General features: G+C 41.8%; 1 protein-coding gene and 2 long non-coding RNA genes across 5 annotated transcripts in view; 2 read left to right on the forward strand and 1 right to left on the reverse strand.

Moving 5' to 3' along the window:
- Positions 1-5903, forward strand: part of LOC146977854 (CD5 antigen-like) — a 47934-nt gene extending 42031 nt beyond the window's left edge. Inside the window, exons 3-7 of the mRNA XM_085790432.1 lie at positions 72-392; positions 476-757; positions 2590-2919; positions 3482-3576; positions 3684-5903. Of these exons, the coding sequence (XP_085646558.1) occupies positions 72-392; positions 476-757; positions 2590-2919; positions 3482-3576; positions 3684-3803 (1148 nt within the window). The 3' untranslated portion in view covers positions 3804-5903. The remainder of the gene's footprint in view (positions 1-71; positions 393-475; positions 758-2589; positions 2920-3481; positions 3577-3683) is intronic.
- A 4724-nt stretch (positions 5904-10627) lies between these two features.
- On the reverse strand, positions 10628-19978 carry LOC146977855 (uncharacterized). Its single transcript, XR_015037025.1, has 3 exons — positions 19867-19978; positions 19601-19678; positions 10628-10711 (listed from the first exon to the last, which is right to left on the reverse strand). It is a non-coding gene; the product is annotated as an uncharacterized LOC146977855 (long non-coding RNA).
- On the forward strand, positions 19963-24947 carry LOC146977856 (uncharacterized). 3 transcript variants are annotated; one of them, XR_015037023.1, is made up of 5 exons: positions 20048-20102; positions 20981-21011; positions 21846-21921; positions 23187-23771; positions 24813-24947. It is a non-coding gene; the product is annotated as an uncharacterized LOC146977856 (long non-coding RNA). The 3 variants fall into 3 exon arrangements; XR_015037022.1 differs by lacking the exon at positions 20981-21011 and having other exon boundaries at positions 19963-20102; XR_015037021.1 differs by lacking the exons at positions 20048-20102; positions 20981-21011 and having other exon boundaries at positions 21498-21921.
- Positions 24948-25790: the final 843 nt, after the last annotated feature.

Consider the following 25790-nt stretch of genomic DNA (forward strand, 5'->3'; position numbering starts at 1 on the left):
ATATGAACTCTTTTGATACAAACATCAGCAGTGCATAATCTGTCCTGTCTATGTTGTGTCTCTCTCTGCAGACTCTGTCAGGCTGGTGAATGGGACCAGTCTGTGTTCAGGCAGACTGGAGGTCAAGTCAAACCAGTCTGACCAGTGGTGGTCCTCAGTGTGTGAAGATGACTTTGACCAGCAGGATGCAGAGGTGGTCTGTAGGGAGCTTGGCTGTGGGGCTCCTTCAGTCCTCCAGGGGGCGCTCTATGGAGCAGTGGAGGCTCCAATGTGGACCAAAGAGTTCCAGTGTGGAGGCCATGAGTCAGCTCTCCTGGACTGTAGAAGCTCAGGCTCAACTAGAACCAGCTGCTCACCTGGCAAAGCTGTTGGACTCACCTGCTCAGGTACAAGTGGAGCTACAGGTTGGATTTGCTTCATTTCTGTTTTAATTAAACTCACTTCTTTTACTCTTCACTCTCTTCTCTGTGTTCAGAGCCTGTCAGGTTGGTGGGAGGAGCCAGTCGCTGTGCAGGTGAACTGCAGGTGAGACAAGGAGAGTGGAGACCAGTGGACAGCTGGAACTGGAACCTGAAGGCAGCATCTGTACCCTGTAGAGAGCTGGACTGTGGCTCTGCTGTTTCAATAAGAAGAAGAGAGGAGTCCTCAGAGAGGTCTGTGTGGGGGATCGACACTGACTGTGTTCGGTCTGGATCTACCCTGAGGGAGTGTTCACATTCAACTTCCTCTTCCTCCACCGTGGAGATCACCTGTTCAGGTGAGTCCTTCAGTTAGTAATATTTCCGTATACTACAGTGACAGTCGGTCGTCTCCACTGAACCTAAGTTGTAGAACAACTTTATCATAAATTGGTCCATCCAATTAATGCAGCATCACTGGACTGAACAGACACATAGTCTCTCCACCAGAAGCATCATATTACATCTTATTTTGATTTTCCTGTCTGACCATAAATCATACTCATCGGTGAACCACGATGCTCTTTGGATGTTTTTTGGCTGTGTGTCTGACACGCTGCTCACTCCAAAGGAAGAACGGGATTGGAGCCATGAGAAACCCATTCTGAGGATTATTTATTATTTATTCTGAGGACGCGCGCAGCGCGCCGCTCCGGGCTGTGAGAACTCTTTAATCGAAGCTACATTGTTGCGAGTTGGCTCCGCGGCAGAAGCTCTGCGCCGTGCACACTGTTTCGGCTGCCTATTTTGTCATAGTTTATCAACGTTTTTTCGTCATTCTTCATTAGGATAATGTTAAGTTAATTTTGTGGTGGGGACAAAATAGTTCTTGACAAAAAGTGGTGGGGACATGTCCCCAGCGTCCCCAGCGTAAATGACGCCTATGAACGTTATAGTCTCTTTTATGTTGTATGTAATGTATAATGTTTTTTATCGCTTTTATGTTTTATGTTTGAAAAATGTCGAGTAAAGACAGGGAAAAGAAGGTGAAGTGCCAGCCAAGGCAAAGTGCTAGCAACCACAGCTTTTGCTGTGTTCCTGAATGCCCTATGTCAGGGAGATTCAACAGCTCTGTCAGTTTACATTCGTTCCCCAAGGATGTGGACCAAAGAAAGAGGTGGATTCACAATATTAAAAGAAAAAACTTCATAATAAAAAAGAGCACCACCGTCTGCAGCCGGCACTTCCTTCAGACCGACGTCATACAAGGAGGTTACAAGTTGTATATTAAATGTTTTTTTTATGTTAACAATGGACATTGTTGAATAAACTTCATATTTCATTCCCTTGTGTAATCTTTTTTTCAAACTGGTAATTGCAAAGTATACAGAAATATAGAGAAGGCATTTTTTAGAGCTTTTAACCTTTTTACCATGTCCACAAGAGTTTTTTTACATTATAGGCTACATTACATATGAAGAAAATAAGCAGTGGAAGTCTTAATGTTTATTTCCATGTTGGAATAGCAGTGAACCGATGACAGGCTCATAAAAACAGATTAACTCAGCCAGTAATCAATCGTGAGAATTTGCAGGGAACAAGTAGTCTATAACCTGGCAGTAAGTTACAGACAGCGAGAGTTAGCATTAGCACAAGTATTAACATTAAGCTTGTCCATTTTCGTGGTAGGAGCTTTAGATATGATTCGATGGACGTCGGACATGCTCAGATTGGGTAATTCCTGCAGGCATCGTGAATAAAAAAGTTGTTGTGCCATCCTGGGAAGAGCAACAACAAAATCGTGGAAAAATGAAGTGGGTTTGATTCGTTTTTACCGCGCGTTGTGCTTGTCAGAATCTCAGCGGAAGTGGAGTTACCCGGTTTCCGGTTTGGTCATGTGACCCTCGGCATAGAGCCTATTAAGATCAATATTGTCTTGTTAGGTGCGTCATTTAGCTCGGTGCTGCATGTGCAGCGGCTACAGTCCTCACTGCAGCCAGCCCCGTATTGAATCCCGACTCGGGCGGCCCTTTGCTGCATGTCATTCCCCCTCTCTCTGCCTTCCCATTTCCTGTCTCTCTACACTATTGATTAAAGGCAAAAGCCCCCCAAAAATATACATATTGTCTTGTTATCTCTTCAGTGAAGATTAGAGTACTTTTAGAAACTGATTTCATCTCTCTGTTTGCAGACCTGCTGGTCCAGCCAATCATCTCTGTGTCCTCCATGTACGGGGTCTCCCAGGCCCAGCAGCAGGGTTATTCAGGAGTGTTGATGGGCTCCAACTTCACCATCAGCTGCTCCATCCAGCCACAGTACCCAGGAGGCTCCTTCCAGCTCACCTTCACCTCCTCCAACACAACGGACAACTACACCCGGCCAGCTGTCAATCACTCCGCCTCCTTCCTGTTTCCTGCTGCAGAGCCCGCCCACCAAGGAAACTACAGCTGTGTTTATCACCTCCACATTTTCTCTCACAACTTCTCCTCTGAGAGCCGTCGACTGTCCCTCACCGTCTCAGGTGAGTTGAAGCACATTTCACCTGTCTGTGCTTATTCTCTAAGAACTGACTCAGACATGTTGAGGTCACTTCAGACACATCACAGAGGTCTGATTAAAGGACAATTCCAGGCAAATTCTACCTTGTTCTACAGTTTCCTAATACTTTAGGTCTAAAAGAATGAATCTGGAGATTTTCTTTTTAATGTCTCAGACTGTTATGCAGTAGTTCTGTATAGTACTGTTTACATCCCACAAGACTTTGTATTGCAGCTCTGTTTACTGAAATGTTGGCTTTCTTGGAGTAAACAAACCCCTGTGCATGTTTGAACAGCCATCTGACGCTGTCTGTGAAAAAGAAAAAAGCGATTTGTGGGATGTAAACTGCCCAAACAGCGTAAGATCGGTCCGCTCCCATTCATCGCTGCTGCAAAACAGGAGCAATTCAAAAGAAAATCTTCCGATATATTCTAGTAGACCTAAAATATTAGTAAATTGTAGCCCCAGGTTGGATTTGCCAGGTTAATGAAGCTGTTGTACTCATGTCATGTGATGTAACGTGATGACTGAATGTGTCTCATCAGATCCATCAGATCCAACGGGTCGTATCATCGGACTGGTCGTCCTGACTCTTGGTCTGCTGCTGCTGCTCATCACCGTCATCTGTCTCATCCTTAAGGTACCAGACTCTCCTTTGTTGACCTGAGCTCTGTCTGACATGAAGCTCTCAGCTCCTGTGTGTTGAACTGAAGTCTCTTGTCTGTGTGTGCTGCCACATCTTTCCAGGCCACCAGGGGGCAGAAGCCGGGCCAACAGGAGGCCAAAGAGCTGCAGTCTTTCAACCTGGGTTTTTCCACAGCCGAGGGAGGGCCAGCTGAAGAAGAAGGAGTCCAGGCTGCAGAGTAGCAACTTGTCTGACATCCGGACTCGTCGGCTGCCACACACCTGTCCATCAGCTCAGTCAACGATGCAGCATCGTCCCTCAGATGTTCCCTTTAGAGTGTCACTGAGATCCTGCGGGAGGAAATCATCTGTGGTTTCATCTCTCCTCTCATTCTCATGTGATGAACTGGTTTTTGCAACACGTATTTTTTTGGTTTAGAGACTGAAAGTACAGTGACGATGCTTTCAAAGGCAAAGAGCAAACACCTGGATTTTGGATCATCATCTTCAGGACTGTTGGGACTTTCTGAATCTGAGAATGAACAGCAGAGAGGAAATCTGTATGAACCGTCTGTCACATACAAGTCACCAGGGCCCTCATTTATCAACCGTGCGTACGCACAGATCTGTGCGTAATGAGTGCGTAAGAACATTCCCACGCAAAGTATGGGAATTATCAACTTGTACTTGTGCTTAGGAACGTGCGTAAATTTAAGCACAACTCTGACCATGCGTACACACAAAATCTAGTGGTAGAACAGTGAAACTACAAATAGAACCCAGTGGAGGAGTCATAGTGTTCAGCAATCTCAAACTTCACAGATGTTCCCTGTTTCCTAATTTAAAAAAATTCTCAATTAGTAATTTAGCAGACATTTTGAATGATTGGTGTGACAAGCTATAAAAGTATGAAGGTAGATTTGTGTCGTTATTATTCAATCAAGAAATATATTTTCAATTAAAAAAACAAACACTTTTTTTCTTTGATTGAAAATGTTTTTTTTTATTATTGAAGTGAATGTTTTTTTTTATTGAAAATATATCTTTTGATTGAAGAATAAAGAGACAAATCTACCTTCATATAAAAGACAGCTTTTTTATTTCTCAGTGATCTTTCCTCTGACCCAACAGAATGAACAGCAGTTGTTACTTTCTCCTATGCAGCATTTTTTATTTTGTTGGTCACACCTGCATTTAGTGTTCCAAACAGTATTTTTTGGTTTGATTCAACTTCTCCTACAAGTACCTCAATCTCGGTATCAGAGAAACTCCTCTTCTCCGCCCTCTTTGCCATGATTTTGGTGTGGGGAAAAAAATCCATTCACGCATTATTAAAGGGATTGTTGCTACCATATATGGTCAATTGGGGGCGTTTCTGAATGCAAATGACCCTAACCATGGTAGTTAGGCACAGGTGGGATTTATCATCACTGATTACTTACTAGTGTGCGTACGACCGGTGTCCGCACGTTTGATAAAGACAGATTTTTTTGTACTTACACACATTCTAAATTTCATTTGTGCGATAGAATTTAGAACCTTTTCTACGCACTGTTGATAAATGAGGCCCCAGGGGTCTCATTTATCAACAGTGCGTACGCACAAAACGGGGCTGAAAGTGGCGTACGTGACTTTTCACGCCAAGGTTGTGATCTATAAAAAACAGACTTGACGGGAGAATGTGCGCAGCCCTAAGCAAACTCTGACCCATGCGTATGCATGATTTGGAGGAAAAGGGGAATTGGCGACACAGACGGTGTGGTGGTGAACTGAAGTCAGACTCAGGAAATGATGATTGAGAAGAACGATTATGTTTTTATTATCGGCCGTTACACATTTAATTTCAACCCGTATGCGTTAGATCCATGTTGCCACGGTGATTTAATTCAACAGCGTTATGTTGCATCGGACTGGTGTTTCAGAAACATCTTCTTAGAATCTAACTTAAAATTTAAAATCAAAATTCCTTCTCTATATTTAATCACCACCATCTCTCCGTCATATTGTCCACTCCCAGAGCGCAGGAGGAGGAGAGGAGGCGTGGCTGCATGAGATAAATACATGGTGTAAATAACTATGTTCCTATGATACTGTGAACATATGATCGAGAGTCAATTAAATCTCAAACCCTGGGGGGAAAAAAAAAATCCAGTAATCGTTCGCACAATTGTTACGTTCTGTTTTCTTGTTATCAAGAGAAGTGTCATGTTTGATCATTCCTCAGAATGTAACTGATTCCGCTAATTATTCAAAGTTTTATCAATCAGTCTAATTACTGTAAATGTATGAATACAGCGGTGCGCCCCGTGCGTAATGCTGCACCACGGCACCGCTGGAGGAGAAAGGAGGGAGAGGGAGACCATGATGAATGGTTAATAACTAATAAATTTCAGATTAGAACTGTTGTCGTTGTTGTTACTATGTGCCAAACCGGGTCCAGCATGTGAGAGGGCAGCGCACCAAAACAACACCGCGTGCGCTCTGAGCCGCTGATGCCGTTAACAGCTGCAGCAACACGTCACGTCGCCACTTTCACACCTGCAACTAATTCACAACACAGACAGAACAACAGCACGTCAGGCTCATTGACATGCAGATCACATTCATGTGGTGGTTTACATTGACCATCTAGGGTTAAAACAGGGCGTGTACAGGGCGGAACGTGAAGCTGATTCAGCTGCGCACACTTGTAGGAACTCTGTGATTTATAAAGGGAAGTTTGCTTGCAGGTGTGCGTACGCAGGGTTATATAAGTCTGAATATTTACTGGCGCACGCAAAACTTGGCTTTTGGCCGTACGTACCCTTTTAGTAACGATCCCACGCACAGTTTTATAAATGAGACCCCTGATGATTCCTGACTATATGTAAATAGTTTATTTAGCCATTAATAACAGCTACCCCGTTGCTTCATGCTTCACTGTCTATAAATATATATATATAAGAAAATATAAACATTAGTGTGTCAAAGTTAACATGTTAATTTTTGCAAATATTTCAAACATTTAACACATTTTTAAAAATTAAAGGGATACTTGGCCCGAAATAAATAATTCACCAATTTTCTACTCACCGTCATGCCAACGAAGGGTTTGGAGAACTTTCATCGTCATCAAAATGCTTTAGGAGTTCCAGGGGGGGTCCGGCTGGCAACGGATTTTCATATAATGGCGGCGCATAGAGTTCACTTTTGAATGGTCCAAAACACACACTATGAAACATCCAGATACCTCCATACTGCTCCTCTCTACTGACCCAAGTGTCCTGAAGCCGCCACATGAAAAGCTGTTCGGAAAGAATTAATTTGATCTCTGTTTTCAGCCTTGTTGTGGCAGTAGCTCCCAGTGGCTCTATTGATGTTTGTGCGCATGAGCACAATTTGCTGCGAGATGTTCATTCATCGTTGTTAGAGTGCCTATCGTTATAAACCGTGGATGTAAACACAGAAGAACATCTCACAGCAAATGTCTCACATGAACACAAATATCAACAGAGCCACTGGGATCAAATTATTTTTTTCAGAACAACTTTTTCATGTCTTGGCTTCAGGACACTTGGGTCAGTACGGACGAGCAGTATGGAGGTATCTGGATGTTTCATAGTCTGTGTTTTGGACCATTCAAAAGTGTTGCGTTTAAAGAAGTTTAAAGAAAGTCATTAAAATAGTCATTGCATTTAAATATACTTCCTTTGTGTTTAATCTACATTAATTTGATGATTTTACATAAATATATATTTGTTATAAGCTTCAGTCTTGAGTAAAAAGCAGATGGAGTTAGCAGTCCCCGCCCTCGTCCCTACGTCACCACATTCACACGCATCCCTTGGCTGCACACACAGAGAGGACTGCCCCTTTATGCCGTTCTCTCTCCTCATTGGATAAAGGTCGTAGGATACAAGAAAGTATACAAGAAGTTTTCTCCTCGGCTTACAGCAGAGCGACTGACAGACCCGTGTTTCAGACCAAACACATAAGTGATTGCTGTCGGAAGATATAACCATTTAAGACTTATATTAACACAAACATTCCGCTTACTTCTGCTTTAATAAATGTATGATTCATCCCAAATTAGCAGGGAGAGGGGACTGAGGTTTTACACCACTTATTTATAAAGAAAAAAAAACATTTAGCTCCCCCTCCTCCTCCTTCTCCTACCTGGTGTGACTGTCCTCTTCTCTTCATCACAACAAAACTCTGGTCTGGTCCTTATATCCCATACATTGTGTAACTTCCCCTGTTCACGAAAATCGATTATTTTGCTCAAAAGTACGTTTTTCATTCATCAATAATCACCCCCATCAACAAACTGAAGTGTTCCAGTTAGCTCTGAATTTGCCGTTTATATTATTCATACATACATCTAGCTGGTAAGCTAGGTGCTGGCTGCCATGTGGTGTCGCCATGTTTTTACGTTCAGTGGCAGCGTGACGGTAGGAAACCACGGAAACTCACCGAGACACAGGAGCTGTCGGCTCAAGGTGCAGACACACCAACTCCAGCGACGCACGTCAAAATCAAAAAATCACTCATTCATTCCCTACTCCCTACTGAACATTAATAATCACTAAACATTAGGACACCACTACAAAATGGCGTGGTCACTATATAAAACGGAAAGGTGAAATCCGGCAATCTGATTGGTTGTTAACCGTGGTAATGAGCATACCACGGCTACTATTCTAAAACCTCATCACAGCATAGGCTCATATCACTCCGCGGCAGGCACGTACTGACTGCTATGAATGGAAGTTGTTGTCATGTATCCATGACAACGGATTGTTGCAGTCCGTAGCAAAAGACAGTTGATGTTTTTACGATGTTAAAAAAATGGACAAAAGTAGTTGAATTCATATGTTTAAGTTTAACTTTCACCTCCGGGGAGGGTTAACAATGGTAGAGGGGATTGAGCAGTGACTTTCACCTGAAAAAAAAGCGGAGGAAAAGACGAGATGCAGAGCTACTTGGAGCTAACGTCTGGAGAGGTGGGACTATTTTTTTTTCACAGTGGGGCTATTTTACTGGATAATATTTCTGGTTGAATAAAACTACATGAAATTGATTGCGTATCCCTCTTTCATATTATTGGTAACTGTTTTATAAAAGCAGTATATCACTCCAGTCCGTGGTATATGCTCATTTACCACTCGGGGGTTGTCATCCCTCCGCTTCGCTTCGGGCCGAACAACGCCCCTTAGCCGTGGTATAATGAGCATATACCACGGCCTGAGACTAGACCGAAGCAGACACAGAAACATCCAACCACCAACATAATCCTGGAGCAGTTATAATTCTTCTGTTTTAAAACAAACAAAATCTTGGTAAGTATTGTAAATTTGCTTCATAAAAGAGACCAATTCAACCCTGAAGTGTATTTAACGGAAAGGGGGGGGGGAGTAACCGTTAGCGTTAGCATTAGCAGCGGTTAGCAACCGTTAGCCTTGGTGGCCGTTACTGGCCGTTTGTATTGACGCTAACGGCAATAGCGTTAGCATTGATTTTAGCTGATTTAAAGTTGGTTTTGGTTGAGTTTGGAGGCGCCAGTTTAATTTTTTCCCCCTAAACGCTTAGTTTTAGTTTAGTTTTTTTAGTTTTAGTATTAGTTTTAGTTTTTTCATAATTTGTTAGTTGAATGATTCAAAAAGATCAGAGTACCAGTTAAGTATTGTGTAATAAAACTCAACAAAAGATACCATTTAACAAATGTATTCAGTTACTGCAGTTTTCTTGACATATCAGAGCAGTAGATTAACAATTTGACATGAAAAATACAAACACATAACCAGTCGCAATCAACGCACAGAGTGACCTGAAGATGTAAATGTTTTTATTATGAATTTGTCTCAGTGTATCACAGAAATGGATTAAACATTATCATCTGTTATTGTAAAAGAAAGAAAGAAAGAAAGAATATCAGAAACATTGAATGAATTTAAAGCTGGTTTTTTTGAGGAATTGTATTCAACTAAAAACAAGAGATGAAAATGAACAGAAACAGGAAGTAAAAATTGAAATGCTTGTATAAATAGGAATATAAATCTACTAAAAACACCCAAACTATTTATTTCTTTAAATCGTTTTAAGTTAAGATTTTTCTTGTCTTGAAGCTGAGAAAATACTTAATACAGTCAGAAATGTTAATTATTTACAGACTCTAAACGAGGAGCAAGTGAATGTGATTTAACGAGCTGTGGTCCTTTAAATGTTTCTCTGCTCTTCCATCGTTTTTGACTCAACCTTCAGCAGGCCACAGTTCGTTAAAGCTAAACTTATTTACAGACTTGAAGCTGTCCTTTTTGTTCTGCTTGTTTCTCACAAATCCATCTGAATTCAGCTTTGCAGGTGAAATCCCACCATCTATCTCCCATCCTGGCACAGTCCTCTCCGTCAGGATCCATCCCTTTGTAGTTGTCCGGCTCATTGTCGCCCCAGAAACTCAGTCTAAGAGAAGAGGAGCAGAAAGAACTGGATCAGAAACAACAGGAAACTTTGACCTGGAAATGAAAAAAAAGTTTTTACTAAAGAGTCAAACTTTTTGTTCAGTGTTGAGCCGTCCACCCACTTCCAGTCTCCCTCTGTGTCTGAGTCCGTCAGACCGATCCAGAACGTCTCATCATAATGTTTCTGTCTTTCTTTAACTTGGTTCAGCAGCAACGTCTGAAGAGGAAACGTTTGGTGATTTTCTCTCTGCTCAGATGTTTCTGTTCTGAGACGATGAAACATAAAGTTGTGTTTTCTACCTGCTCCTCTGTGCTGTCAATCTTCACCAGGTCTCCTCCCAGATCTCTGCAGCTGTCTCTGCTCTTGGTCCAGGATAAATGAATGGAGGAGAACCTGTAGCACCGTCCTCCATGTTGTTCCCAGTCTCCTTCATACTTCAGACATGATTCACCTGTTGGAGGAGATGAACAAGGCAACTACACACAATTTAACTTCCTGTATCTGGTAATTCAAACGTATTTGTTCACTTAACAGGAAAAAAATATTTCTACATAACAGAAAAATGTTGACAAGGAACATAAAGAGAGAGAATAAATTTGACACTAAATGGTTTTAAAACACAAACTTACCTGAGACTATCTTGTCCAGATCTTCATTACATGACTCTAACTTCTGCAGCTTGTCTTTGATTTCAATGTTTTTATTTTCCAAGTCTTTTAAAAAAAACAAAGCAGAGTGAGAGAAGCTCAGGACTGAAAAGAATCAGTAGTCGACTTTACTGAAAACTAATGAAGCTGTTTGTTCACAGTGGTTTCATTTGGGATGTCCCGATATGATATTGATATTGGATATTTGTCCGATATCAGCCAAAAAAACGAATATCGGATTATATCGGACTGCATCTAAAATCTCCGATATAAACGCTCCGATAAAAGCAGTCCATTATTCCGCTCCAGCACTTCTGTCCCATATGAATAGGTGACTCGTTCACACTCCAACACAGTAGGTGGCGGTAATGCACCTTAATGTTGTTGCGCCGCTTGCCAGAGAAGAAGAGCGCCCGGCTGCAGCATGCAGAGATCACATGATCACTGTTATGATTGGATGTTATTACATGTTTGACCGCTAGGCGGCAGTACTGGTTAGTAGACAGCTTACCGTACCATATAACAGGGTAGAGCCAGACTGCATGGAGCCACATGTACATACTTGCCAACATTGGGTTGTGAAAAATAGGGAGATTTTTTTTCATCAGTGTATCAGGGTTCATTCGCCAGGTGTGGCTATAAATTGCCATCATTTCTTGCCTTGTATTTTAAACCTGAAGGAAACTTGTTCTGAAACTGTTTCTTTGATAGCCTATTCAATAAATGATTCTGTTTACCAATCAGGACAATGGGAAAAAAAGCAGTTGTGATTGTTGAAATGAAAACCAGAAGGCTGACCAAAGGTGGCCCTGTCCAGTAAGCCTACCTGAAGATGCATAGAATCTGTCAGTAAAGTCAGAAGGGGTGAAAAAGTTGAGTCACTAGACCCCTGTTGGGGGGTCTGGGGGCATTCCCCCCCACAAAAAAATGTAATTTTTAACACATAAATGAAGCATTAGTGTACTCTGAGAACATAAAGGGAACAGACTAAAAAAAAAAAAAAAGAAAAAAAGAAGCACATTTAGGTAGTAGCTACTGACTGAAGGCAAGAATGGCTGGAGTGACACTTAACATGAACTCAGAGCTGGTCTGGTGGGGGGCAGTGGCTGGTGGGCAAAAACTAAACTCGTATTTTAAATCTAGGGGTCTGGATCAGCCATTCAAGGGCCCGTTTCCTCTGCTGTGCGGGGGGGCACGTCTGTGGAGCGGTGCATCGCGGACATGCACGGAGGGGGAGTACGGAAAAAAAAAAAAACGAATGTGCGCCGCCGCATCCGCTCGGACCAGCGGGTCCGCTCGTGCCGACGTCGACAGCGGCAGGCAACCGCAGTATCAACGCTACTGGTATCACTGACTCCAGTCAGTGACATGTCACCGGCTGGCCTCATACGTGCAGGCAGGCCAGGGTTGCCAGATACGGCAACAATTATCCCCCACAATCTCACTTGTTTCCTTCACTGTAAAATCGGGAGATTAGCGGGAGAAATTATTAACCGGGAGCATCGCGGGAAATAGGGTTAAAAGTCAAAATCGGGAGTGTTGGCAAGTATGCACATGTATGTTGTTGAGAACGTGAGACATTAAACTAAGTTACTTGCTATCAACACGGCCTCATCCTTGGAACATGAACATGACAATCACAACAACAACAACAGCGTGTGTGAGGAGAAGTGATGTCGGCCGTCTGTGGCACGTAGGCTACACACACACACACAGAGACACGGGTGCATGGACAGGTCGCGCTTGCCCGCTAATGGTAAATGCGCTATATTGAATGTACAGTTCCAATAGGCCTATTTCACAAGATTCTGAAGTGACGTCATACAGGGTAAATCTACATCCGGTCCGGTCAGCTGCAGCTAGAGCGATTGACAGAGTGGCGACACTTTTCATTCAAACAAACTAATACGACCGCCACAAAAGATTTCATCAATGAGACTAACATTAATCTCCTAAAAAAAAGTTTAACCAGTCAGCGGTAAACCTCTAAAAACCTGTGGATAAAGTTACATGGATGTAGCTACGAGCATATGACTACTAGCCCCCGGTCGCTGCTCCCTTTGCATTTCTCCCAAAACAAGCACATTTCCTAACAGGCAACATCTGGATAAACTGACAACAGGCTGGGGATTTAACGGCGACTTTCTCGCATTAAAAGTATATTAAGACTTTTAGCAGCTTTACTGCTATCACTGTCAGTTGCTGCTGAATGCTAATTTGTTAGCCCGTCGTTAGCATTAAGCTAGCGGACGTTATGCTTAGTTAGCATTAAGCTAGCGGACTTTATGCTTAGTAGTGGTACTGGCTGTGTGTGGTTTGAAGGTAGTTTCAAATAATGTGGGTTTGAGTGAACATCTTTGATGATTAAATACATATTGCCGCTTAATATGTTTTATGTATGGCATTATTACAGTAGGCTAATGATTAGCCGCTAATCTTCCATTTGGACAGTGACAAAAAACCTTGAAGCAAGAAGATTTTGTTGGAGAACTGACATTGATATACAGTAATTCAGTAACGGTTGTAAACCAGTGTAGCCTACGGTTTAGTTTTAATATTTTGCCGTTCAAAAGCAAGCTAAACAAAGTCTTTTCCATCATCACTTCGTATAGCCTACCCTGCTAGAAAAACCAGCATGGAAATGAATGGTCCAGAATGGTCTTTGCTGTTTTTGTTTTTTTAGCAGTAGCCAAAACCCACTTCTTTCTCGGGTCTTTCTTTCGGAAACTCGTGGAAATGCAAGTACGGCTGTTTTTGTCTAGAATTTGTACACTGAGGTACGCAGCAGAAGCTTTTATTTTTGGATTCAGCCATTGCGCTTCCGCGACCGGAAGTAGTTTTACCCTGTAACGGAAACCGGAAGTACCTAAACCAGGAAGTCGTGAAATAGGCCTATTAACTGCCGACGGGCTCGGTGGTCAGATTCTTCTGGAGGAAGACCAGCTAGTCCACATGTTGTGCCGTGTTAACAGTGCTGAAGCCAGAATTAAATTAACGATGCTAATTTCTGTTAGCCCGTCTATGGCGTTTCACATTATACGTTAGCATTAAGCTAGCGGGCTTTATGTTTAGTTGTGACACTGGCTGTGTGTTTTGAACGTTGTTTCAAACTATGTGGGTTTGATTCCCAGATAGCAAAATGACATTGAATCAACGTTGAATTGTGGTCAGAAAGGTTGATTGTTGGTTATGGTTGAAAAATCAATGCTAGATCAACGTTCTAAAAATTTAATGTTGAAAATATGACATTGAATCAACATTGAAGGATGGTTGAAATTGTAAATTGAAATGCCAACATTGAATCAACATTGTTTCACTGATGCTGTTTCAATGCATTGAACTGGGTGAGACCACATAATGAGAGGAAGGGGGTGTCAAACATATTCAATTAAGCACCATATGCTGTAGACGTGATTTTTTTTTTTTACTGTTAAAATCCTCTGAAGGCTTGTTTGTAGTTCATGACAAAAACGTCTACAATTTGTTCTCAGACAGTGAGAGCAAGGAGTGGAGCAGTCCAAAGCTCCACTTTACACCTAGTGGTGGTACATCCCAACTGCCAGGCGGCAGCAGTCGGCTTTTTTTTTTTCTCTCCCCTCTTTGACAGCGCTGGACCCTGCTCCTGTTAAAGTAAGTTAAAAATATTTTTATTTTACTGATTATAAAGATAGCTGTGTTTTTTGCTTAATGGAGTTTATTAAATTTTGTTCATGATGTATTTTAACTGGCACGTTTTCAAGCATACAGCTTCAGTTTAGCTGTCCAGGTGAGTGATAAAAACTGTTAATTTGAGAGTAAATATTATACAATACACGGTCTAAAATAGCATTCGACATCCACCAAAGGCTTTTAGACTAGTTTTCGGCGTGAGACCTAGTGGCATAGCTACCGGTAACTGTAAAGCTGCTGGTCTGTGTTGTGACTGGAGCAGCTGCCGTTAGCGCAGCTCCACCTGAGCTAACGGCGGTTTGAATTACCGGCGACCGGAGCGTCTCAGCAGCAGCTTGGACGTCCTGTGTCAGGGAAACGCTTATTTACGTGACAAAATAATCAATGACAATCGCCTGACATTTTGTTTGTTTTACATGTAGGTTAAAAGGTGTGAGAGGCTGAGCCATGCCTCCGTCTAGGACACAGCGCTGCCGGGAAGAGTCCGTGAAGATGATTGAGCAGATGACCCCGGACCTCCCTGTCCCGGCTCCCGGTCCCATCCCGGTTCCACTACAAAGTCCTGCTGCTCAGCTGCTCAGCCACAAGTGCATCAACAGACACACGTCTCCTTCTACAACAACTCATCACTCCACACACAGTCCACCCGCAGACAGCTGCTCCTCCGGACCCACCGGAGGGGGACACACCTCTGGAGCTGCCTCCTCATCCAGCTGAGGACAGCAGCACAAAGACTGGACTCTTTACAAACAGGCCTGAACACCTTTAACTGCTAACAGCTGTATGGATTAGGTAACGTTATGCCCTCTGGTGAGCGAGCCTTTCTTTGAATGAAAAGTGCATTATAAGTTAAATCGATTATTATTGTCATTAATAATTAATAAAATGCTGGCTGTACAATGTAATGGCTCCTATGTGTAGTTCCCCGAGTCAGCTCTATGTTTTTGTTTTGCTCGTAGCGTTGTTATTTCATGTGCGGTGCCACGCTCCGATCGGGAGACTGATAAAACTAGGAGAACTAATTAAGTCATATGTTTTCACATAAACTTGCCTTTTCAGAATAAACCTTGAATATTAAAAGCCTGTTTTCTGTAACTTTTTTCAGTTATTTGAATATTTAGTATGATTCCATATTTTTGGACTAAAATAACATTTATATCTGCCTACAATTAACACAGATACTTCCATTCAGATAACAGTCGATTCAGTAACATGTTTTCAATGTAAAATCAACTAAAAATATAGCAGCAGATTGCTTTTAGATTAACGTTGAATCAGTGTTGATTCAGTATCGCTTAATGGTTGAAAATATGACGTTGATTCAACATCTATCATAACGAGCGCTTTCAATGTTGATTAAATGTCGGGAATCAATGTTGATTCAACGTAGCTGCCTGACCATACTTCAACGTTGATTCAATGTCATTTTGCTATCTGGGTTGAACATCTTTGATGCTTAAATATTGCTGCTTAAATTGCTTTACTCCTCTTTTTATTTTATGTATGCCATTTTTACTGTAGGTAGGCTATAATCTTCAATTTGGAGTGACAAATAAAACCTTGAAGCAAGAAGATTTTGCCTTTTGTTTGACATTGATGTAATTCAATAACAGTTGTAAATAAGGTTTATTTTTTAATATTTTACAGTTTAAAAGTAAGCTCACTACTGTCTGTCCCATAGAAGAACATGACAGCAGCAGCCTGTCAGTCAGCAACAGGAGGACTCTCCTTTGTATTAGAATTTGAAAAATATAAATAATCGTTTTTTTTCACCACTCCTAATATTGGATCAATATCGGTATCGGGCCGATATTGAAGGCTGCAATATCGGTATCGTATCGGAAGTGAAAAAGTGGTATCGGGACATCCCTAATTTTTACAGTTATAAGCTGATAAATATTTAATTATAACCAGTTTGTTCCACTTAAGACCAAATGTTGTACCATCCTTTACATCAATGAATATTTACAGAGCAAAACATAACGGAGATTAAAGTGGGGAGGATCAGATCATTTTAACTACAGTTACACAGTTTATTATAGAATATGATAGAAGAAATATTTCTTTTCTGTTGTATATTCATATTGTTCACAGAAGAAACAAAAAGATAAGTATTAATTTAAATTCAGATTCATATCAGGTCAGAAAGAATACATTTAATGTAACAATTACAAACTTACCTGACGCTTTTTTTCCCAGATCTTCCTTACATGACTGCAGCTCGTCTGTCATTTCAATGTTTACATTTTCCAAGTAAAAAAACAGAGCAGAGTGAGAGAAGCTCAGGGCTGAAAAGAATCAGTATTCACCTCAACTGGTTTAATGTTTAAGATCAATTAGATTATATAAATTTCATTATGTCCAGTTTGTTCCACTTCAGACCAAGGCCGAATTCCGATTCTCCCCTTAGCCCTAGAGCCCGTGGCCCTAGCCCTTCGTTTTGCGCGTTCACGTGAAGTGGTAGGGGTGTCCCGATTCTGGTTCAGACGAGGGTTAGGGGGAAGTGGTCTGGCTATCTCGCCCTCGAAACGGAGATTTTTCAGGGGCTCACTACGGACCGAGGGCTATGGCAAGTTGCGGTCGGTTTATCCACATGAGGCTGTTTAGACATTTGCTCCGATGTTTTTGGGAGAAGTGAAGCTCCACGGTGGAGCCTCCACCTGTGGAGCAGATCAGCGGCTCGTCACGGAGACACCACCCGTCCAGAGAGCTGGTCAGCCGGCCAACCTCCCGACCTCGTCCCGGTAGAAAAGACGACCACTAATTAACTTACCCGCAGGGTTTTAAAGGTTTACTGCCGCGTAGTTACATTCTTTTTAGGAGATAAATGCTGGTCTCATTGACGAAATGTAACAATTGTCGCATTAATTTGTTTGAATTAAAAGTGAAGCTTCATGTGTTTTGGACACAGAAGCAGCTGCCTGGGGGATCTGTAGCCTACATACAGAAATCACCACATTTAGGCAAGGCAAGGCAAGGCAAGGCATCTTTATGTATATAGCGCATTTCATACCAAGGCAACTCAATGTGCTTTACATAAAGACAAAACATTAAAAAAAAAGAAGCATAAGACAGAATAAAAACAAACAAAACACTAAAAACAGAGTTAAAAGCAAGAGCAAATAAAAGTAAAATAAAAGAAAATAGATAAAGTTTTAAGTTCTCAGCTATAAGCACGTGAAAAGAGAAATGTTTTTAACCTGGATTTAAAAGTGCTTACAGTTGGGGCTGATTTCAGTTCTGCTGGTAGTTTGTTCCAGTTGTTGCAGCATCACAGCTAAATGCTGCTTCACCATGTCTGGTCTGAACTCTGAGCTCCACTATCTGACCTGAGTCAGTAGATCTCAGAGCTCTACTGGGTTTAGACTCTACTGACATGTCATTCATGTATTCTGGACCTAAACCATTTACATCAATAAATAAATGTTTTACAATGAACCGATCAGTCTTCATTAAATTTTATTTTATTTTATTAAGTTAACGTGGTTTTGAATAGAGGATCTGTGGCAAAAGCTCGTCATTATGTGAAAGCCAGCAGAGACGACTGATGACGCATGTGATTGTTGAAGTGGAAGTGGTGTAGACTACACCTCTCTCCCTCCTCCTCTGTCACCTGCTGCTGCTGCGCCCCGCTGCAGCAGACGGGCTACAGCAGAAAGATACGTACATGACGTCACATGGAAGCTAATAAATAAACACGTTTTTTTTTAATTGACAAAACTCATGTTAAAAGCACATTCCATTCAGAATGTCCATATAAACTCAGGCAGATCCCCTGATGCCTTCAGCTCCTGGATGAGATCTACAGCTTCTGAGACAACATGGAGCTGCTTGTGTGACAGGATATTGGGCTTTATTAATGTAAAAACATTAATAAAACTATACTGATACTGATTTGTTGAATATCAGACGGAGTGCAACAAATATAGCCTACAAGTACCGTATTTCCTCTAATAGAGGCCGAGGCCTTTATTTACTTTAGCTGCCCAGGGGAACCGGCCTGTATTGGAGACCGGCTTATATTTGAGAGAGGCTATTATTTCTTCCTCTGTTTCATGCTGGTGCTCAAATTTGACAGTTACCGTGCTCAGTTTTCATTCTGCCTACAATTAATTATATTTTTTTACACATTACAGATCGGGTAGCGTCGCAAATCGGGTAGTGACACGCCATGCTGCTAAAGCTCTCTTCGGTCGAGTTGTCAGTGACTGTTTCCTTGAAGCGTGGGTTCATGTGGCACTTCAGATCTAGCTACTGCCATCTGCTGGCACTTGTGGGTTACTGCATCCGTGTTTGGCCGCCTGAGACCAGTGCATCCACAGTGACTGAAATTCAGGTTTTTTCTGTTTGTTTGTTTTTTTCCCATTGACCCGGCCTGTATTTGGGGCCGGCCTTTATTTGTTCGTGTAAACCACGCCCCCGGCCATTATAACAGACCCGGCTATTAAATAGATACCGGCTACTATTAGAGGAAATACGGTAGTTAAATAATAAGATGTAATTCATATCACAGTGGTGTCAGGAAAGACCAATTAGCCAAATATTGTGTTGGTCAAGGTGTGGAGTGCATCAGCCTCCACACCTTGACTAGAAATGCCTGGGGAAATGTAGCTTCTGTGGACGCTACCGTGTTACTGATCAGTAAAATAGCTTAACTACTGAAAAGCTATTTGATGTAGAAAACAGCGACGCTACGGCCACGCTACTGAGAAATGTAGTTAAGTTACTAACGCCGCTACTTGTAACGACGCTACTGCCCAACACAGGTCTGTATCAGTCTTCACCTGTCTGAATAATAAAAGTGAACAAACTGACCTGAGAGATTTCTCTTCAGAGCTTCGAGGTCAAACTGCAGCTTTTGGAGCTGGTCCTTAGTTTGAACGTTTTGATTTACTGAGAAGAAAGAAGAAGGAGAAGAAGACATCTGTACATCCAATTTGATTTTAGTGATTTAACATCATCATCAGTCTTTTAACAAGGAAAAACAATTTGTTTTTGATTAGATTTTTTAATCTTATTTTTTCTTCTTTTTTTTATTGCAAATGTCTTGTAGTTTTTCTGGATGCGTCTGGTTTTCAGCTTTTTAAAGTTGTTGAGAGGATGTTGATTGATCAGTTGTTGTTCATCTTATTTAATATAATAACTTGAACGACCCCCCACATTAACTCCACCCTGCTGTTCACACTGAGACAAATCTACATCCACTGACTCTCTGAGAAAAGAGTGGAGACTCACAGAAGAAGACTGAGAACCACCTGTCAGAATAATAAAAGTGAACAAACTGACCTGAGAGATTTCTCTTCAGAGCTTCGTGGTCAAACTGCAGCTTTTGGAGCTGGTCCTTAGTTTGAACGTTTTGATTTACTGAGAAGAAAGAAGAAGGAGAAGACATCTGAACATCCAGTTTGATCTTGAGTGGTTTTGTTCAGTGTTTGACTTGATGGAGGTTGTAGAGAGATGAGTTGTTGGTGTCACAGAGCAGATGTTGTTTGTCTGTAGCTACTTGACGTGTGAATCATCTGTTATTGACAGAGAAAAGAGTGGAGACTCACAGGAAGCAGCCAGAGCGCTGACGGCAGCTGCCAGGAGAAGACTGAGGACCAGGAGGGCCACGTCCCGCCGTCTCACCTGTGCTGGTCCCTTCAGCTCTGCTGCCCCCTGCTGGGAGACTGACCAACAGCAAAGACACAGCTCATGAGACCAGAGAGGAACAGAGAGGAAGCTGAGCTGCTGCTGCTGCTGCTGCTGCTGCTGCTGCTGCTGCTGCTGCTGCTGCTGTGGTGAAAAGGTTTGTGAGTGTAGTGAACAGGTGAATCACTGTGGGGAGGGGGCTCCTGCTCAGCTCTGCTCACCTGCATCTGGAAGAGTCACATCTGGATCAGTGTGTGCACAGCTGCTTCATGCTACTTTAAAAGTAAACTATCAGATCATTTCCTCTCTCTGAGTTTGTGGGAGAATCAGAGGAAGTGATGGTGAAGCACAGATGAAAATAATATCACACCTCTGAGAGGTCGGACCCCGACTGCAGAGCGTGAGAATTAATGTGCGCTTGCACACTGCATACTAGAGCGCAAGTGTGTTTTTTACTTTGTGTTGATGTTTACCCACCACTTCCTCTGATTCCAGAAAATAAAACATTCTAATTGTAATTTCCTGTTGATCAGGTAACGGCCTCATCTCCACTGAGTTTGTGGGCTAATCAGAGGAAGTGATGGTGAAGCACAAAAAGATAACATCAACACTGAGAAGTATTATCACGACTGCAGAGCTCTCCACTCAGATCAATAAAAAGTATATTTTCACATACAACAAATTTGCTTTGATGTGCTAGTGCAGGGCAGCAAACACTTTGAGTAAAAATGTAATTATTACATTTTTCTTAAGTAGGGTGCCTGCAACTAATTTATGTTGATGAGTTAATCTCATGATGATTCTTCTAAAAATGTTAGAAACTAATGTAAAAAATGTCCTTGAGATGTGCAAAGTGACATCTAAATAAATAAGTTATTTTATGTGATTGTAAATGATGTGTTATTTTAGAAAACCAAATAACATTCACATCTAAGAAATAGGAATTCTTGAATTTTTACTATTTTTGCTCCACAAATGGCCGGAATGATTATTGGATTATTAAGATAGTTGCTGACTAATTTTTCTATCGATCAGGTAACGGCCTCATCTTGACTCTACACTGTTGGTTACCGACCTGGCAGCTCTGCAGCTGCTTCACTTCCCAGCATCCGGACCCCATAGTAAGTTGTTACATCTGATGAGGAAGTGATCGCTGCAACATAAAACCAAACAGGTGATGAAACAACTGGGAACTGACGGTGATTTTGGAGAAGGTGAATGTTAAAATGTTTCACATCTCAAACACAAGAAACAACTCTTGAAGTATCTGGAGTTTACATATTAGAGAAGTGAGTCAGGTCCATCAGTTCACTCTGAAGACAGGAGATGGTTTTAAAATGAACATTTCACTTTCTTCAGGATACATCTTTGATTTTATTCTGATTCGATTTTATACCTACAGTATAAGTTGCAAAAAAACTCACCATCAGTGCGTCTCCTCGCCACCCTCTCATACTGGACGTTGCTGTACAGGACTTCAGCTTCAGGCATTTTGCTGTGTGACCTTCAGAGAGTTTGAAACACGACTAAAGATAAAAACCTCCTGTTGGTCCACAAAGTTAAAGTGAGAATTTCCTCAAGTCGTATCAGTGTTTTACTTCCTCAGTGTTCAGACAGTTTTTTATATTCTCTGACTGCTGTTGGTTGGTTGGTTGGTTGGTTGGTAGTCTGAGGGTTGAACAGAGGAAGTTATGAAACATTTTTTTCTACCTTCTATTTTACTGTGGTGTACCAGATAATTAACTTTATTTCCTGCATCTCTTCCTGTTGAGGAAATATTAGATATTATCTGTGATATTTATTGGGACATACAGACTTATGTTATGTCTGATATCTATGAAATTATGATAAAATATGAAGTCTCAGCTCCACACAGGCTCCTCCTCTTTGGCCATTTTAGGACTGACCAGGAGTTAGGGGGCGGAGTCAGACGCTGCCAAGATGGCGGCAGCAGCAGAGCAGCTCACTCTGATCAGGTCAGCCATGTTTTAACTAAATATTATTAGGCGGGTGCATATATGAAAAAAAAAACACCTAACACCAAATTAGCGCATATTTAATGAGATATTGCCTAATTTACATATTTAAACATACAATTTGACAAAACTTGTAATACAAAAAATATTTGTCTTAATGTAAGTGATAAACTTGGGAAGTTTCATGGTGATATCTGTTAGTTAAAAATGTTACCCTATTCACCTGTGGTGTCTCCTCAGGCTTCCTATCCATCTTGGACGCCATCTTGAAAATGACACCTTTCTAGTGGTCAAATTTTGGTAAACTTTTAGTATGTTATTAAGGACATCTAATACTATAAAAAACAACTGAGAAACCTTTTGTTAGAATTTTTTTAGGGTCAAGTCATGACATTTGACATGAAAAATACAAACACATTTGTAAAACCAGACACAATCAACACACAATCAGAGTGACTGAAGATGTAAATGTTTTTATTATGAATTTGTCTAAATGTATCACAGAAATGAGTTAAACATTCTTCATACATCTGTGACTGTAAAAAAAAAAAAAAAAAAAAAGAATATCAGAGACATTGAATGAATTTAAAGCTGGTTTGAGTATTTTGAGGAATTGTGTTCAACTAAACGTAAAAGAGATGAAAATGAACAGAAACAGGAAGTAAAAATGAGAAAACCCAAACACTTTCTTTCTTTAAACTGTTTAAAGTTAAAGGGACAACGAGGAGTTTCTATTCAGTTATAAAAAAGTCTCACGTTAATGTGGATGAATCTCCGCTACCCACACTTGTTAATGGGCCCATTTTCGATAAATATATCGATCTGTCTCTATCGTTATTTTGTTATTATTAGTGGTGGCGGAAACGCTGGTCGAGCCGACCAGCGTTTCCTTCGTGGCGAGTTATGAGAATAACGCCGCAGAATCGCCGTTTATGGTCGGAACTACGACGGTATGTGAACCTCTTTGAACCTCTGACTAATTGATTGTTGATTGCGCCGGTCAAAGAAATGTACGATTTTTCTTGTCTTGAAGCTGAGAAAAGACTTAATACAGTCATAAATCTGAATTATTTACAGTCTCTAAATGAAGGAGTGAATGTGATTTAATGAGCTGTGGTCCTTTAAATGTTTCTCTGCTCTTCCATCGGTTTTGACGCAACCTTCATCAGGCCACAGTTCGTTAAAGCTAAACTTATTTACAGACATGAAGCTGTTCTTTTTGTTCTGCTTGTTTCTCACAAATCCATCTGAATGCAGCTTTGCAGGTGTAATCCCCCCACTTATCTCCTATTATGACACAGTCCTCTCCATCAGGATCCTGCCCTTTGGAGTCGTCCGGCTGATTGTTGCCCCAGAGACTCAAGCTGAGAGAAGAGGAGCAGAAAGAACTGGATCAGAAACAACAGGAAACTTTGACCTGGAAATGGAAAAAAAAAGGTTTTTACTAAAGAGTCAAACCTTTCATCCAGTGTTGAGCCGTCCACCCACTTCCAGTCTCCCTCTCTGTCTGAGTCCGTCAGACCGATCCAGAAGAGCTCACCATTATGTTTCCGTCTTTCTTTAACTTGGTTCTGCAGCAACATCTGAAGAGGAAACGTTTGGTGATTTTCTCTCTGCTCAGATGTTTCTGTTCTGAGACGATGAAACATAAAGTTGTGTTTTCTACCTGCTCCTCTCTGCTGTCAATCTTCACCAGGTCTCCTCCCTGATCTCTGCAGCTCCTCCTGCTCTCATTCCAGGATAAATGACAGGAGGAGAACCTGTAGCACCGTCCTCCATGTTGTTCCCAGTCTCCTTCATACTTCAGACATGATTCACCTGTTGGAGGAGATGAACAAGGCATCGATCAGGTATCTACACTCTAACTTCCTGTATCTTTTCCAGATCGTCCTTACATGACTTCTTCTGCAGCTCGTCTGTAATTTCAGTGTTAAAGCAGAAGTAAGTGATATATTTGTGTTAATATAAGTCTTAAATAGTTGTATCTTCCGACAGCAATCACTTCTATAGAGTGTTTGGTCTGAAACACGGGTCTGTCAGTCACTCTGCTCTGCTCTGAGCCCAGGAGAAAACATTTATCGTATCCTACAGTTTTTATCCAATGAGGAGAGAGAACGGCATGCAGGGCTGTGTGTGCAGCCAAGGGACGCCGTGAATGTGGCGACGTAGGGACGAGGACTGTTATGGTGCGTTCAAGGAAACTCGTATTTTTCCGACCTGTGAAGTGGTACCAGTTCGATCTGGTACGAGTTCACGGGTCAGAAGTTACGAGTGGCCGTTATAGTGACTTTCACCGGTAAAACAGGTCGGAAAAACACGAGTGGGTTGCCTGGAACGCTACAAAGTCGTAAGTTGTGACTTGAAGCTGTAATTTACGATTTCAAAAGCCTGCCTGGAACGCAGCATTAGCGAAAACGACCGGACCACTTACTTCTGCTTTAATATTTTCCAAGTCTGTAAAAAAAACAGAGCAGAGTGAGAGAAACTCAGGGCCTGAAAAGAATCAGTCTTATTATATAATATAACAGTAGAAAAAGTTATTTATTTTCTTGTCATTGTTCATACAAGAAACATGAAGTGATACATTTTAAATCAGGTCTGTATCAGTCTTCACCTGTCTGAATAATAAAAGTGAACAAACTGACCTGAGAGATTTCTCTTCAGAGCTTCGTGGTCAAACTGCAGCTTTTGGAGCTGGTCCTTAGTTTGAACGTTTTGATTTACTGAGAAGAAAGAAGAAGGAGAAGACATCTGAACATCCAGTTTGATCTTGAGTGGTTTTGTTCAGTGTTTGACTTGATGGAGGTTGTAGAGAGATGAGTTGTTGGTGTCACAGAGCAGATGTTGTTTGTCTGTAGCTACTTGACGTGTGAATCATCTGTTATTGACAGAGAAAAGAGTGGAGACTCACAGGAAGCAGCCAGAGCGCTGACGGCAGCTGCCAGGAGAAGACTGAGGACCAGGAGGGCCACGTCCCGCCGTCTCACCTGTGCTGGTCCCTTCAGCTCTGCTGCCCCCTGCTGGGAGACTGACCAACAGCAAAGACACAGCTCATGAGACCAGAGAGGAACAGAGAGGAAGCTGAGCTGCTGCTGCTGCTGCTGCTGCTGCTGCTGCTGCTGCTGCTGCTGTGGTGAAAAGGTTTGTGAGTGTAGTGCGTTATGTGCTACTTGTCCCTCTGAGCATGCGCAAATGTTTTGTATGTTCTGAGTCAGGAAGTGCGGTGTCAGTCTTTGTTGTTGTCGTGCACAAGTTGGAGTAAAGTCATGAAAACGTACAGTTGTCATCAGAGTTATTGAACTAACATTGGTAGCAGAGGATGGCCGCTGGTAATTATAAAGTTCCGCCGGCGTTTGATGAGAAAAAGTCCTACGAAAGTTGGAAAAATGAAGTCGAAATCTGGAGACTTTACTGACTTGGATGAAAAGAAGCAAGCCTTGGCGGTTGCCTTGTCGCTAACAGGAAGAGCGAGGGACAGCGCGCTGGAAATAGCCGCAGGGGATTTGAACAAAGATGATGGAATGACTACACTTTTGATAAAACTGGACTCGGTGTTTTTGAAAGAAGAAAAGGACCGCCAATACGAGGCGTACACGGAGTTTGACCGGATAACGAAAGACAATGGCGTTTCGATGGTGGATTATGTGGTAACTTGTACACACAAAGAAAAAGGATCACGCAAACTTTATAGAGCAAACGGACTTTATCTGCAACACACGAGCAGGCATACATTCATACACAGCGAGGTGGCATCCGAATAACACCAGAAGTAACATTCACCTGGAGTAGAAGAAGAATAGTACCCCAATAACTGCCTATGTGGAAAAGGGTGACCCCTAGTGGCCAGCTAACTCATTTTAGTTTGTTCA

This window comes from Trachurus japonicus, chromosome 11 (assembly GCF_045865225.1).
Source record: "Trachurus japonicus isolate A0001 chromosome 11, Traja_1.0".
Taxonomy (NCBI): domain Eukaryota; kingdom Metazoa; phylum Chordata; class Actinopteri; order Carangiformes; family Carangidae; genus Trachurus; species Trachurus japonicus.